Source organism: Mastigoproctus giganteus, chromosome 8, assembly GCF_048544385.1.
Source record: "Mastigoproctus giganteus isolate SK-2022 chromosome 8, ASM4854438v1, whole genome shotgun sequence".
NCBI classification, from domain to species: domain Eukaryota; kingdom Metazoa; phylum Arthropoda; class Arachnida; order Uropygi; family Thelyphonidae; genus Mastigoproctus; species Mastigoproctus giganteus.
This window is the reverse complement of record NC_143582.1, coordinates 26,550,212-26,566,737: the sequence shown is the minus strand read 5'-3', so window position 1 is coordinate 26,566,737 and position 16,526 is coordinate 26,550,212. Positions and strand designations below refer to the sequence as shown.

At 35.8% G+C, this 16,526-nt stretch overlaps 1 protein-coding gene across 6 annotated transcripts in view; it reads right to left on the bottom strand.

The window, feature by feature from the left end:
* Positions 1–3,902: 3,902 nt before the first annotated feature.
* Positions 3,903–16,526, bottom strand: part of LOC150081387 (uncharacterized) — a 325,542-nt gene continuing 312,918 nt past the window's right edge. For all 6 annotated transcript variants that reach the window (XM_090379754.1, XM_090379758.1, XM_090379759.1 and 3 more), the window contains one exon: positions 3,903–4,074. In XM_090379754.1, the coding sequence (XP_090235880.1) occupies positions 4,061–4,074 (14 nt within the window). In that variant the 3' untranslated portion in view covers positions 3,903–4,060. The remainder of the gene's footprint in view (positions 4,075–16,526) is intronic.

Below are 16,526 nucleotides of genomic sequence, written 5' to 3'. Positions count from 1 at the left end.
ATATAATCTCTTAAGCAAGCATTTTTCATTGTGAGCAAATTTACTTGTTTTAAAAGAAGGAAGTAATTGAATTAAAGCAAACAGTAATTTAAAATGCTGAAACCATTCTTAAATAAGGAAAAACATGAGAAAACCTAATATTACAATTGTTTTACTTAATAAAGAGTTATTTGATATTGAGCTTTCTAATTTAATATATTGTAAGTCAGGGTTTCTAAAATTGGGCATGTTCTCTTTGACTAAGCACTTTTTTTTTTTTTTTTTTTTTTTTTTTTACTGATTCCTTGTAGGTTTACTGTATTACAGTATATGCTTCTAATACCACAAATGATAATAGACAAAAGCAGTGTACTCAATGACTTGTGCAAGTCTGTTTTTTATTATTATAATTTTTAAATTAAGTGAAACAGAAAATTAGTAAAAATCTTTAATACTGTCAGTCCACCACTTTATTCACTATACAGAAATACATAAAAATCGGCCAGTACATTTTCTCATTTGTGTTGAGTAAAGTGGAAGATCAATATTCATAATAATCACCCTGAGGCTTTGGTAAACAACAAGTAAGGAAAGACAAAATGGAAAGGTCAAGCTTTCCCACCCCCCCCCTATCTTTTCAAGATAAGTACATTTAAAAGAAGCATCTGTTTAAAAAAAGAAAACAAGAGAAAGACTAGAACCATATGACGGAAATGTGGTTCTTTATTACAAGCTATATACATTAATGATTTCTGAAAGCAAAGTTTTTATAAGTAAATGTACATTTAGCAAAAACAGAATTGTTTAGAGAAGCTCATATTCAATTCCTTGCAAATAAGAATAAGAAGTTAGCATTAGCCATTTAAAGATATATTCATAACTTCACTTCAAGATAAATAATCCCCCCTCCCAATATCCGGAAGAACAACTGCCACAATTTCACCTTAGAAGCTCATGTGCTGCACTCTGCATCCTTATTAAGTATTTTACAATTCTGCAACTTTTCAATGTTGCAGGATTTACTAAAATAGTTTAAAAAAAATTAATTTGCAACCGCATATCATTATTATCAGTAATATTTCATTTCATACATACAAAACTGAATAACCTAAAAACATTGGACATGAGAGTTCAACAGTAAAACTTATGCTGCTCTTTTCTGAATCTACTCCATAATCAGTCCTTTCTTATAGTAAAGCAATATTTAGTTTAATAAATATATAGACTGTTTGTATTTATGAAAAAAATATTTAGTGTTTTAAAAAGATGTAAATTTTTGTTTTATACCATGTCTGCAATATTAATCATAAAAATATTTATTAATATCCCTTGGGAAAAAAATTAGTACATGCAAAATATGATATCCCTTGGGAAAAAAATTAGTACATGCAAAATATGAGGAACAATTTTGCATGTGGCAGGAAAAAATTTAAAATACCTAATTACACAAATTTCACCAAGGCAATCTGCAACTTGTACCTTGATTTTTTCTTTAAGTAAATCTTGAGAGTATTACACTGTTGTGGGTTTGAAATAAATTCTTCACATTAATATGTAATGAACAGTGCATTATAATTCTGTTATTTGGACTAACATTATCTAAAACCTAACTAATAAAAACTATACATATAACTTTTCCTGGAAAATAAATACCTACACATTGTATTTAAACATCGAAATGTGAAGGGTATTAAACATAATAACCACTTTACTGATAGTGACTAATATTACGAAGACCACCACCACCACTATTATATTTTCTTGTTCTTTTGCCAGAAGGAAGATAATACCACTGTTCTTCAATATTACTTATAAGAAAAAGCATGTGATCTAAAAGGATGAAATATTAAAAAACCTTATTCAAAATCAACACTTAACTAAAACAGAGGATTACAAATTATGAATGCATATAGGAATTGAAGAAACTAATCCACCATACGAAATTTTAAACTCGGTGTAATGAACACTCAAAGAGTTAACATATTTGCAGTTTTAAATACTAAATTCAAAATTGTTATTTGTAAAGCAACGTTCCCTCTAATTATGTGCTTTGTAAAGGGATGAATGACCATTCATTACATATTTTTGGTGATATTTCCTGCTAGAAAGATGGAAAGAGGCAGCAATCACCTCGGCAATTCAAAAGTCATGATGCTCTATATTCTAATAGCAAGCTTCTTGATAAAATTAATTAAGCTTCCAAAATTAGTTATATAAATGATTCTTAAGTAAATAAAGGAGAAAAATATCAAATTTTAATAACATCTTATAACAGACCTTATAAGCAAGTGCGTATTGTTTAGAACACAATAAACAACGCTAGGTGCAATGATTCCAAGGAATGGAAATAAATATTTCTTATGATCATCCATAATAATGAACTTTTTGTTTTCCAATAATACAATAGATTTCCAAAATGATTACATTGCAGATACCCAAAATTTTCTTACAAATATATAACTTTATAACAACTTGAGCAATATAACTACTGATTACAATTACTAAGTGCACCAGAACAAAATGTTTGACATAAGTTATGTTAAATGCAATTTATAGTTAGTTATTTAAAAATAAAACAAAGATCAACGAAAATTCAAATAGAATAGAATGCAAAAATTTTAACTATTAAAACAAACCACCAATATTTATGATGTGAACTACTCCTTTAAATAATTGCTAAAATAATATAATTTAGTTTATAAACTATTCAAATTCAACTATATATGAAAGGTTTCTTGGAATATTTATACCAGTTCAACTTGAATATCAAGCATACTAATAATCAATTTTCAGTGAAATACATAACCAGCCAATTATACAAAATTTAGTTAACTGTTTAAAACAGTTAACTAAATTTACTCCTTTTTCAACCTTCCTTGCCACAAGCACAGCTATTCCACATATGGATCATTCTTAGAGGCAATTCACAAGCTACAGAAGTTTGTGAAAATTTTAATATGTAAATTTTTATTAACTTTTGTATGACACTGAACATTTTTCATTGTTTTTTAAATTGAACAAGTTAAAGAAAGGAAAATCACATTAATGTATTATAAAAATTAAAAACGTTGACAAAATAGTTACTTTTAAATGTATTCTTATCTACCATTTCAGAAATAGTTGTAGTAAAACTGAACAAAGTCTTTTGATTAATTAATTTACCTATTAATTGTTTGTCCTTGAGTCACAAACTGAAAAGAGTTTTTCATTTCCCTTAATTTTTAAGTTCATGATGCTAAAAGCTAATATGACTTTGTATGTACATCTTCAAATTGTGTAAATAACCTATATATATAATATAGTTCTCAGATTTCTCAGCCATCTTTCTCTAAGTTTAGGACCTCACAGTCAAAGTAGCAACAGTAGAAGTAGCAGAATATCTTTCAATAAATTTAAGAGATGTGGTGCATTTACTATATTTTTATTCTGAACATGCTCAGATAAATGTAGCACATGTATGCCGCCATATTCTTCTGTATCTAAATAAAAAATATCTTTTTTTATGCATTTTGTGGCCATTTAACCTAATTACAGAATTTGTTGCATAACTTTTCAAAAGAATAGCACTGACATATCAGTTAGATTTTTCCCTGATCCAGAAGGACAGCCTGACATTTCCCCCCCCCCTTATCGTGATTATTTCCAGTAGCCAACTGACCAACTTTTGCCATTACCATTTACATGCCATGTTCTTAAATATGGCTAGAAAGGTAAGTAATAATATATTGTTAAGATGACCAAACCGTGCTTATTACCAAGTTAACTTTTTTATTTATTTATTTTCCCTGTTTTTTTTTTATATATATATATATATATATTTATTTTTTTTTTAAAGTGGCACTGACATCTTGGATATACACACAGTCTGTAATGAAGCTTAGTTTAAGATTTGGCTATGAACACTGCTAAAAAAAGATACTGTGTAAGCAAGCACAGATTTCTTTATTAAAATGATCAAGACTTTTGTATGTCCATAACAGTGGCTTCACAACTCTTGTGACACGACCGCTTGTTTACACCCAAAAGTTGTAGGCATAAGCATCTAGAAACATAGACATGTACCAATTTATTTCCTTCATTTTTACGAGAGTAGATCTGAAAATAAAAAATAATAATTTCTTTTTAATTAAAGTTATAAAAGAACAATTACCAGTAATCTAATTTTCATCAAAAAACAACTGACCAATTATATACATTTTGTTGAACTGTTTGAAACTAATATAGCTATTTTATATTATATATTTCTTGGCTTTCACAGTAAACCCTCAATTTAATATTCATATTCATATCTGGAATTCATAAGCAGCATCTATAGGGAAGCCAGTGATGTAAATATTTTCACAATAAAAAGAGAGCCTTGATTTTCTTCATCTTCACCTTCCATAAGACTACCAATGTCAGCAGGGCATCATCTGAACCTCCAGTGAGGGTGCCCAAGAGCTATTCAGACTCCAAATAAGCCATAATGTCCAATGCTACTATACAGTGGCAAAATTCCAAACTTTTCTACTTCATGCATCTGATAAGAACAATAATAGTGGGGGAACGGTTGGTGAAAATTTCATGGCCTGGGTGTGAAAGTGATATGGTTAAAAATTATTTAACGTATAGCTTCAAATAGTAACCCCCCCCACCACTAAGTTTCGTGCAGTTTGAACACCTTTTTTTTTTTTTTTTTTTTAAATTATAGGTTCCGAAGTCAACAAAGCTGTGTGAATGAGGAAAGATGGATAAAAGCAGTCATGATGCAATCTTCAATATTTGAGAAAAAAAGAGTAATGCCAAAGGCAATTCGTAAGGATATGGTTATAACATTGTTGAAAGATGTTCCTTCCTATTCCATTTGGTTAAGAAGTAGCCAGCAGAATTTAAACGACAAGGGCAGAGCCTGGAAGGTGACCCACACTGTGGAAGACCTGCAACGTCCATCACTCCAGAAGTTGTTGACAGCGTGAATGACCTTGTGACAGGTAAGTGGTAGTTCAGTACATTGCCACATCTTGGGCATCTCATCTGAATGTGAATACCACATAATAACAAGTTCTCACTATGGATTCAGAAGTTGTTGACAGTAGATCAAAAGCACAAGATTTGTTACATCAAGTGAACATTTCCAGAACATCCAGCAAATTTCCTTCCAAGGTTGTGACCATGGATGAGACAAGGGTCTATCACTTTAAGCCAGTGACAAAGGAGTGATCCAAATAATGGAAACACAGCTCTTCCTTCTGTTGGAAAAGTGATGCCATCATTTTTTTGGAATGCTGATGGAGTGTTACTAGTGGATTACCTTCAGAAAGGTTATACAGTCACAGGGACATATTATGCACATCTTGTAAGATGTTTGCATGAAAACATCAAAGACAAACACCAAATAAGACTCATTAAAGGAGTTTTCTTCCACCAGGACAATGTGCCTGCTCACAAGTCTGTTATGTCATTGCTACGCTGCATGAGTGTAGCTTTGAAATATTAGACCATCCCCCAATTCACCACCACTAGACTTTCTCCCATTTCCCAATTCTAAAAATATCTGGCTGGCATCCACTTTCCCACTGACAGTGATGTCACTGTTGCAGTGATGAAAAAGCATATTGATTCCAAAAAGGATGTTGAAAAGTAACGTTGCCAGACCCTCAAATAAAACCTTCATACTCAAGCTACGAGCTTTTCAAATGTCACTTGTATATAGTATTTTACCATGTTAAAAGAAGTAAATATATATATATATCAAAATTTTAGATTTAAAAATATAACAGCAATGAAGCACAATCCTTCCTACTTAAGTACTATTTGTAAAATATAGAGATCTACTTATACCATTTGATAGGAAAATTCTTCAGCCTGATGCTCACATCAAATTGATCCAATTAATACATTATGTGAAAGGACTAAATTTATAACATGATCTAATGCTTTTTAGCCGAGTGGTCAGGAGCGGAAGTGCAGTAGCACACGTTCTTTGAGTAGACCAGGGTTCACAAGCCCATGACTGCTAAATACGGTTGATCTGCCAACCCGCACTGGACCAGCATAGCAGATTATGGTCCATTTCCCTCAGCATGAATTGTTGAGGAGGCTTCCATCCTGTAGTGGGTTGATAATGGCTGCAGTTAACTTTAATGCTTTTTAAAATACTGTTAATATATATGGGTTTCTTAAACTACACTTTGGACAAATTAAGTTGCATAAAACAGGATATCCGATTAGACCTATCATCTCCTACAAAAATTCTGCCGTTGCATCCCTCGTGTCATATTTATATGATATTATAAAACCTTTATATCTTATATTAAAATTCAGAGTCACTTTTTAATAAATTAAAAGACAAAGTTAGATAATAATGATAATTGTTTTCTCTAGATTTTGTCTCATTATATACTAATGTAGACGTTAATTATTTGCTCAATACATTATGGGATTTGATTAACAATGATTCCATAAAGTTGAATAAAACCAAGTTACCAAAAACTGAAATAATTTATTTAATCAGATTTCTCATTCAAGCCAATTACACTGCTTTTCAATCAAACATCTACAGACAAATTTTTGGACTTCCGATGAGACTTAGCTTGAGTGGCCTTTTGTCACGGAAATTTACCTTAAAAGAAGTTTAGTCAAAAATATTTTAAATAATTTTGACAATTGTTTTCAGTTTCCAGTAACTGGATTTGGATGGGTTGATGTACATCGGCTGGGATTTGCTTTTCCTTTTGGCAGTAAGTGGATAATGGAAATTGAATACAAGATTAGTTTTTAAGAAACTCGTATATATTAACAATATTTTAAAAAGCATAAGATCGTGTTATAAATTTAGTCATTTCACATATTGTATTAATTGGGTCAATCTGATGTGAGCATCAGGCTGAAGAATTTTCCTATCAAAAGGTATGAGTAGATCTCTCTATATTTCACAAATATATATATATATCAAAAATATAAATGGATAAATTCAAATACATGTATATAAATTAATGGACTGAAAAAGTTAAAAATGTCAGACATATTGCTTCTGTCATATAAAATTAGGCTAAGTGGTTCAGCCAAATCTATAAAAGTAAATATTGTACAATAGTAAAAAGAGGACATTCCTTAAAAATATGACTAAAATACTTATAAGAAACTTAAAATAAAATAAAGTAATATAGTATAAAATAAAATTATACTAAAGTAATATAGTTTCACAGCTCTCACACATAAGTGGATCATCTGCCCTCAGTAAGAAAGGGCGCCCTCAGTAAAAAGGAGTGTGCCAGATAAGAGTGACCTATGCAGAGCCAAGCAAGAACCAATTCCTCTCTTCGGGCCCTTCGCAGACTGGACTGACATTGTTTGTTTAGAGGCTTAATCTGCTTTAGTTTATTTGTAATCTGTCCATGCCAAGAATCTTGTATCTTGTCACTGAGAGTATAGTTCATTATGTATTGCTTGCCTCTAGGTCTATATACAGGACTGGAAGGCAACGGTTATTCGGGGGGGGGATTGTTGATTTGCAAGCATTATCAGCTAGTTTATTTCCGCTAAGCCCAATGCAGATGTAAAATTCAGATTAAAAAAGATAACAAAACATTGAATCCAGAACAGAAATGGATGAGGATTATGCCTCCACATTGATAAAGCCTGTAACATGCTTGATAAATTGGTGTATATCATATATCTTTGGTAATTGCCAATTTTTATATGATCCACGGCTAGTTCTATTGAATGCAACTCAGCTCTGTGTGTGTGTGTGTGTGTGTGTGTGTGTGTGTGTGTGTGTGTGTGTGTGTGTGTGTGTGTGTGTGTGTGTGTGTGTGTGTGTGTGTACTACTTTTTTGTGGAAGCTGAATGGATGTTATTTTATGTGGAAGGACAGCAACTCATCCCACATGATTCTGACTTAGAGCCATCGATGTACAATGGCAGAAATTCAGAATATTCTGCTTGATTGTGTTGCAAAATTTGCTGCTGGACAGCTGATGGTGTTTCAGACTTTTCCCAGATGTTGAGAGAGAAGTCACAATTTGGAAGATGAGCATGCCAAAAATATCTGAAGGAACTGCCTAGATGACTGAACACCTTTGTCTACCACCATGTTTGGTTCACGTAACAGCCTTTGGATCTGAATATCAACAAGTTGGTTGGGTCTACTGGGTATTGCACAGATTTTCTCACTGGTTAAAAAACTAACATTCACCTGCAGGAATTTCAATTTAAAAGCATACGGCAAGGACAAATGCTTACAAAGAGAAAGAGATAACTCATTTGCTTCAACCTAAAGGCTTTGGACGTGAGATATATGGAAGGCTCAAGTGAGAGTTCAAATGGCCTGGTGGATCGTATATAACCACCAAAACGTCTAATATGAGAATGAAGAATTCAGCAGAGATTAAGTAGTATGGTGCAGCAATCTGGTTGCAAAGTTGATGAAAGGATGTGAAGAATGTTACACGCTTTGTCACACAAATATGTTGTATAAAAGTAAGGTTTCTTGTCAAAAATAAATCCTAGGAATCTGAATTCTGTTACGGTTGGGATGTTTTTCCCAAGTCTTAATTATAGGTTAGGATCAGGATTTGCAACAGGTGTACACAATGGTCTTCTGCGAAGAAAATCTGAACCCATCAGCCAACGTCCAAGATAAAATGTAATCACTTTCTTTTGCAGTTGCCTTTCAATGACCATACTGCACAAGTGACAAAATATAATAAAAGGATCAATGTGGAGGGAAAGTTATTTTGATAATGAAAAGCATTTCGAGCTTGACACTTAGACCAAATCGGTAGAACTTCCTCCTGTTGGCAAAACACAAGGGAGTGGGAGTCCTACCCAAACTTGAAATAGGTGATTAGATAGGAAGTTGTTTATAAAAACAGGAAAGTTACCCCTAAGAACAAAGTTATGGAGGCCTTGTAATAGCCAAATCGCCATGCTGTGCAAACAATTTTTCACTATCAAATAAAACTGATACCAGATTCACAGACTTTAAGAAAGCATCACAAATACACATTTTGAGTCTGATTAAATGATCCAAAGTGAAGCTGTTTCTTCAGAAACCACACTGTGTCCTGGAAAGGAGGCAGGCATTGATCATTTTTCCATAATCTTGCAGAAACATCTTGTCAGAGCAATAGGATGATAGTTACTTTAGATTACAGGTTCCTTACCTGGCTTCTGGAAGAAAAAGATTGCCTTCAAAAGGAACCTGGAAATTCTTTGTCAAGAAAGATTCCATTAAATAAAATTAAAAGATGATACTTGGATTGCATTGGAAGATGCTTTATCACTTTTTTAGTAGATGTCATTTGGCCCAACAGCACTTGCTCGTGTAAGGTTTGTTTGTTTGTTATTTGGTTTTTAGGAGCATTAGCAACTAAGGCCATATTGCTCCAGGGGGATGTGCGGATCCCCCCGGATTCCGCATCCTCCGTATTTGGTGGTCACAGGCTCGAACCCCAGTCTAATCAAGAAGTGTGTGCTACGCACTGCTGCTCCTGCCCACCTGGCTATGGAGGCGCCACCCATGTAAGGAAGAGCACTGCACTTAATTCTTCCTGTGTGAAGAGCTTGTATGGTTCAAGTCCCTTTACGGAGAAGTTTAATGTATGTTTCTCATCCCCCCACCTCCGTTTAGGACCAAGATCTCTGGGGAGAATGATTCTTCAGCAGTGATTTTTGCAAACTTTTTCCCCTAAAGTATTTGCAATTGCAGTCAGATCTGCAAATGAACATACATTATGCTCTAAGATCACTGTAGAGCAAGGATGAAGATATTTTATCTTCATTCTTTGCAACTTATTCCAGACTACTTTTGAGCTAGTAGGCTGGGTAACAGATGATGTGAAACCAATCTTAAGATTCCTCAATCGGATCTCAAATATAGTGTGCTTTGGCACGTGCATGTTTAAAGGATATCAAATTTTCTGTGGTGGGATTTCAACAGAATAAACCCCATGTCTTTTTTTTTACTCGTCTAGCGGCTGTGCATTGTGATTTTCACCAAGATTTTTTAAATGTTTTTAGAATTGCAAATGCTGTTGCACAGACAATACCTCTCACAATGTATATAACTGCATCATTGATGGGCTCCTAGCTAACTCTTTGATCTCAAACTATGCCCGATGTTGGAAGACATTCCAGTCGGCCTTATAAAACTTTCATTGAGATATCCTTGATGGCTGACATGGCATCTTTCTCATGTCAGAACAGATGACGCAGCAAAGTGCTCACTCCCATAGGGAATTTTTTCAACCTCTCATATAAACAAAGGGAGGAGAGAAGGGGAGCAGAAAGAGAGATTAATAGCACTAAACATATGGATAAGCATGTAAAATCGGGTGTGTTTTCCCCCACATTTAGGAGGAATAGCTCAATATTTTTGAGCATGCACTCTATTTTAGTCCATTGTATTAATGTCTGCCCCACAGAGATTAATAGCGTCTGTGTGGATGTAATACCCTGTGGGGTATTACATCCATTAAGATCTAATAAAAGAATAGGAGCAGGTAGTTGCATAATAAGATCATCAAGGTCCATCTGAGAGATGTCAATCCCAAGTTACAAATATATAGAACAAATTGTTAGAAGAAACCCTACAAAGAGAAAAATAGCAATTGCATCTATACTGGTACAAAAGTAATGCCTCCTATTTTTTTTTCTCAGAAAATTTAATTCCTATGATGCCTCAGTTAATCCTCAATCATTAATAAGCACTGTTATTTCTCCACACCATCACCATCATTTTCTATTTCTCCACACCATTTTATTTTCTCCACGCTTCTGCCATCTCTGAGTCAGATGCTGTATTCTAATCCTGTAAAAGTCCTTACTCTTGCTCCAGAGGGCTTCGCTAACACTGTGCTTGAGGTGGTTGTCATCCCCAAAATGGGTTCCATGAAATGCATCCTTCAGCGTTCAGAAGAGGTGATAGCTGAAAGGTGCATGATCCAGGCTATGAGGGGGTGAGGAAGAACACTGCACCCCAGTTTTCTAATGGCTTCCATCGTGCGCAGACTGGTGTGGGATTGTGCATTGTCAGGGAGAAGAACCTCGTTATGGTTTTTGTCTGGTCAAACATGGATGTGAGCTTTCAACTTTTTCAAATATCGATCTGAGTTGATGGTGGTGCCACACTCCAAGAAGTCCACAAGCAAGACCCCATCTTTGTCCCAAAACACTGTCATCATGACTTTACTGACAGAAGGCTGTCTTTTGAACTTCTTCTTGTGCAGTGAATTTTGATGGTCCCACTACATCAACTATCTCTTCATTTCAGAGTCATAATGGTGGACCCAGGTTTCACCACCTGTGACTATACATGAAAGAAAAACCTCTCCTTCACTCTCATTGCACTGGAGAAGTTCCGTACAGATGACTTTCCAGGCTTCTTTGTGCTCATGTGTCAGCGTTTTCGGGACCAAGTGCAAACCTTGTTCTAGCCTAGTTCCTTTATGATGGTTATCACAGCAGGTTTCCCTATACGTAGTGCATTGCACAATTCGCATATTGTGAAGTGGCTGTCCTCTTTGGTCAGTGCATCGATCCGGCTCTTGTCTATTGTCACTGACATTACTGGCTGGCCACTTCAGGACTTGTCAACAATGTCACTTTCCCCAATCTTAAAAAAGTGTTTCACCCAATGTGATTACAGTTAGACGTTGGATGATTGAGTGAACTAATAAATATCAATCAATCACCCAACGTCTAACTGTAATCACATCTACAGTATGGTCACCATAAACATTTTTGAAACGCGTATGGATTTTGATACTGTATATGGTGCCACACTTCTTCCTTGGTAAGAAGTTCAATCGCCAATCTTTGCTTGATACGTATATCTGTAACATCCACCATTTTGAATTATTCATGTGCTGCACTCACGAGACCAATCACAGCATCACCACTCAGTATGGTGAAACTAGATACCTCTAGTGACCACTCAGTGATATGCGAAATGATCTATGGTGCCACATTTGAAAGCAAAAAATTAGGAGGCATTACTTTCGTACCAGTCCCTGTAGTAAGAGGTAGTAATAATAAACTGGTAATAATATTAAACTATTTTGGATACAGAAGGGTGACATCTTTCCTATGGGCTTTTCACAAGTTGAATGGATTATCAGGAATTCCCCCCCCCCAGTGCCCAGGCTACCCAGCCTAAGGGCATGCCCATTATCCAGAATGGCAATACATGCCCTCAGGAGTTGTATGACGAGGCTACCCAGGCAAGCCAACTGGCTACTGCACAAGCCATTCCAGGACCTGCATCTTCTTGAAGCAGGGAATAAAGTAGCACATTAAAGATGGGCCCTCAACCACTAGAACCCCCAATCCAAGTTTCTACAAGTTACAGTTCCTGACAAAACATGCAGAGTTCCTGTGGTGTTAGCTAGAAATCTAGGCTGTCAGCACTAGATCCTAGTGATGTTAATCTGGAAAGCCACCATTGCCACTGGGAGATCCCCTCACTACATGCAGGTGCCCACGCCAAGAAGGAATAATCAGAGAAAAACTGCAGGTAAAGGTACAGAAACTGCAGAATGTGCTTACATGCCATTGACTGTGAAATGTTGTCTACAATGACAAAACAGCAGTTTGAACCAATAAAAAGGCATTACACTCTACTATATTCATACTTTTGTCGTAACAGTGTTAATATTTTTTATAACATTTATTTACCTGATATAATTTTAAAATACATCATTTCAAAGGAACCGTGCAACCACTTCTTCACATATCATACCCAACATAGTAATGGAGGCATATTGATGCAAGAAAGTAAGCGTATCAGCTTATGTAGCATCAGCCAAAAAAAAAATTTCATGCATCCATTCCCTCTAAAACTAAAAGTTTGTCCAGTTCCTCCTCCAATTTATTTAAGCAATCAACTTCCACAATAACAGATGGAAGTTTGTTCCAGCAATTAACCACCTGCTGGCTAAAGGCAAATTTCCGCACATCTATTCTAGAGCTGTCTTTTCTCAATTTGATCTCCCCTCAGCTTAGTAATCTGAGCAAGTGGAAGAATCCCATCAGGTTTCAGCATGCTCAACCCATTCAATGCCTTATACACCTCAATCTGATCACCTTGCAGGTGCCTAGTTTCAAGCTGCTGTAATTTGCAGAACTTAAGCCTATCTTGATAAGAGGACCCTTTTATTCCCCTTCTCTGTACACACTCAAGCAACTCTACATCCTTCCTAAAATGAGGCCTTCAGACCTCTATGCAGTACTCAAGGTGTGGCCTGACCATTACCTTATATAAAGGGATGACCATTACCTTATTTAAAGGGATAATCACCTCCTTTTCCCTACTAGCAAAATTCCTGCATATCATTGACAACACCCCATGACCTGCACTGGAAGCCTGTCTGCATTGCTCAGAAAACTTCATATCTGACGGCACAGTTACTCCCAGGTCTTTTTCATTTTCTACCACCCTAAGTGTAGTACCACATAGTTGGCACATTTCTCTGGGGTTACTTCTACCCATATGCAGTACTTTGCATTTGTCAATGTTAAAACTTCAGTTGCCACTTGTCAGCCCATCGGCCCAAATTTTCTAGATTCTGTTGCATCTACAATTACACATGAGGAGTTATTCAGGGAGGGGAATGCCAGAGGTGTATTAAACTCTGGCAGTGAGCTAAATGATTTTGTAATAACTGAGAAAAAAGTGGGACAGAAACTGTTGAAAATAAATATAAGAAAGGCACCTGGGGTGGATGGGATCTCTCCAGGAATATTAAAGAAGGCAGCAAAGAGGTAAGCAAACACTTAGCCATAATTATGAGAGCTTCCTTGGACTCAGGGGAGGTACCTATGAACTGGAGATATGCAATTGTGACCCCAATTCACAAAGGAGGATACTTGTGCCACCCAATAGCTAACAGGCCTGTTAGTTTAACTTCTGTTCCAGGGAAATTAATGGAAGCACTGATCAAGGAAGCACTGTAGGATCATCTGGACAAGACTTCAGTTATAGTTGAGACATAGCATGGGTTCGTTAAGGGGAAGTCTTGCCTGACCAATTTGATTGGATGCTATTATATGGTCACAAAGGCCCTGAATGCAAATAATAATTTTGATATCATATACTTGGATCTTAGGAAGGCTTTTGATATTGTTGCACATGGAAGACTGCTGTACAAATTGGAGCAGTGTGGCATTGGGGCAAATTGCTGCTATGGAAAAAGGGATGGTTTAGTTGGAGAAGACAGAGAGTGGTAATCAACGGACACTGCTCTTCATGGACTAATGTTATTAGTGGAGTCCCCCCCCCCCGGATTCGGTGTTAGGTCCATTGTTGTTTTCTGTATTTATTAATGATATTGATAAAGGTATATCGGGTTTAATGTCTAAGTTTGCAGATGATACAAAGGCTGGAAGGGTTGTTAATGACAGTATGCTACTGAACAGAATCTAGAAAAGTTGAGCAGATGGACTGAGAGGTGGCAACTGAAGTTTAACATTGACAAATGTAAATGGGTAGCAGTAACCCCAGAATAAACATATCAATTGTGTGGTGCTACACTCAGGGTGGTAGAGAATGAAAAGGGTGTAGGGTAATTGTGCAGTCAGATATGAAATTTTCTGAGCAGTGCAGATGGTCTGCAAGAATAGCTCATGGTGTCTTGTCAGTGATATACAGGAATTTTTCTAGCAGGGATAAGGAGGTAATCATTCCCGTGTAAAAAGCAATGGTCGAGCCATAGCTTGAGTACTGTATGGGTCTGGAGGCCTCATTTTAGGAAGAGGGTAGAGCTGCTGGAACGAGTACAGAGAAGGGCAACAAGATTAGTGAATAGAAGAAAGGGTTGCTCTTATGAAGAAAGGCTTAAGTTTTGCAAATTACAGTGTCTGTAGATTAGGCACCTGTGAGGTGATCTCACTGAGGTGTATAAGGCGTTGAATGGTTTTAGCAAGCTCAATGCTGATGGGATTCTTCTTCTTGCCCGGATTAATCGCCTTAGAGGACATAAATTCAAATTGAGGAAAAATAGTTGTAGAATTGATGTGAGGAATTTGCCTTTAGCCAGTGGGTATTTGATTTCTGGAAGAAACTTTCATCTGTCGTAGAAGTGGACAGTTTAAATACATTCAAAGCGGAAATAGACAAACATTTTGAGCAAACAAATGGGTTATATATGGTTTTTTTTTTTTTTTTTTTTTTGGCTGATGCTGTATAAGCTTGCTTTCTTGCATCATATGCCTCTACTAATGCTAATGCTAGTAGCACACTGACATTACTGTCATTAACAACCCTGCCAACCTTTTGTACCATCTGCAAACTTCGACATTGAACCTGATATACCTTCATCAACATTATTGATAAATATACAAAACAACAGTAGACCCAACTCTGAACCCTTGAGGACTCCACTAATAACATTAGTCCACGAAGAGCAGCATTGAATACCACTCTCAGCCTTCTCCCACTCAACACCCTTTTATCCATTGTAGCAACTTACCCTTAATACCATTCTGCTCCAATTTGTACTGTAGCCTTCCACACAACAGCGTCAAATGCTTTCCTGAAATCCAAGTATATGATATCAAAATTATATGTTGCATCCAGTTCCTTTGTAACCACATCATAGTATCCAATCAAATTTGTCAGACAAGACTTTCAATTAACTTTCCCATGCTGTCTGAATTATTACTGCGGTCACCTTAGAGGACTAGATGATCTTGCAGTGCATCTTTAACCAGTGACTCCATTATTTTTTCCTGAACAGAAGTCAAACTGCTCTGTAATTACTCATGTCACCCTTAGATCCCCCTTTGTGAATTGGGGATACATTTGCACAATCTCCAGTCTATGGGGACTTCCCCTGAGTCCAAGGATGCTCTCATAATTATAGCTAAGGATTTGCTTACTTCCTTTGCCACCTCCTTTAATATAACCGGATAGATCCCATCCACCTGAGGTGCCTTTCTTTTAATTTCAACAATTTCTTCTCCACTTTGCTCTCAGTTACTACAAAATCATTAAGCACCCTGTTAGAGTTTGATAAAACTCTGGCATTTTCCTCCCTTAATAACTCGTTATGTGTGAATGTAGATGCAAAATACTCATTCAGATTATAAGCTATCTGAGCAGGATCATCAACAGTTGAACCATCGATATCAAGTGAACCAATCTGATTCATCCCCTTCCTTCTAGAGTTTATATAAGTAAAGATGTTCCTGCTGTTTTTCTTAGCGTCCTTTGCCAAAAATTTCTCATAATCTGCCTTTGCTTGCCTAATCTCCTTTGTGACTTGATTACAGGCTAGCTTATATCTGCCAAAGATTATTATATTATGGTATTCAGGTACATATAATATACATACATGAATAAGATCAACCCAATTGTTGTGAAATGTTACCTCCTTATAGAGAATGTGTAATTAAGAGGGACTTGAAAACATTACTGTGCACGGTAAAAAATAAATGCACATGTAAAAATGAAACTATGCCACAAATGCAACCTGTAGGCCACAGATTGAAGACCTCTGAATTAAAATAAAACTTTGACTAAGTTATTAAAAATTTTTTGAATTGTTAATGATCAGTGACAAGCAGCA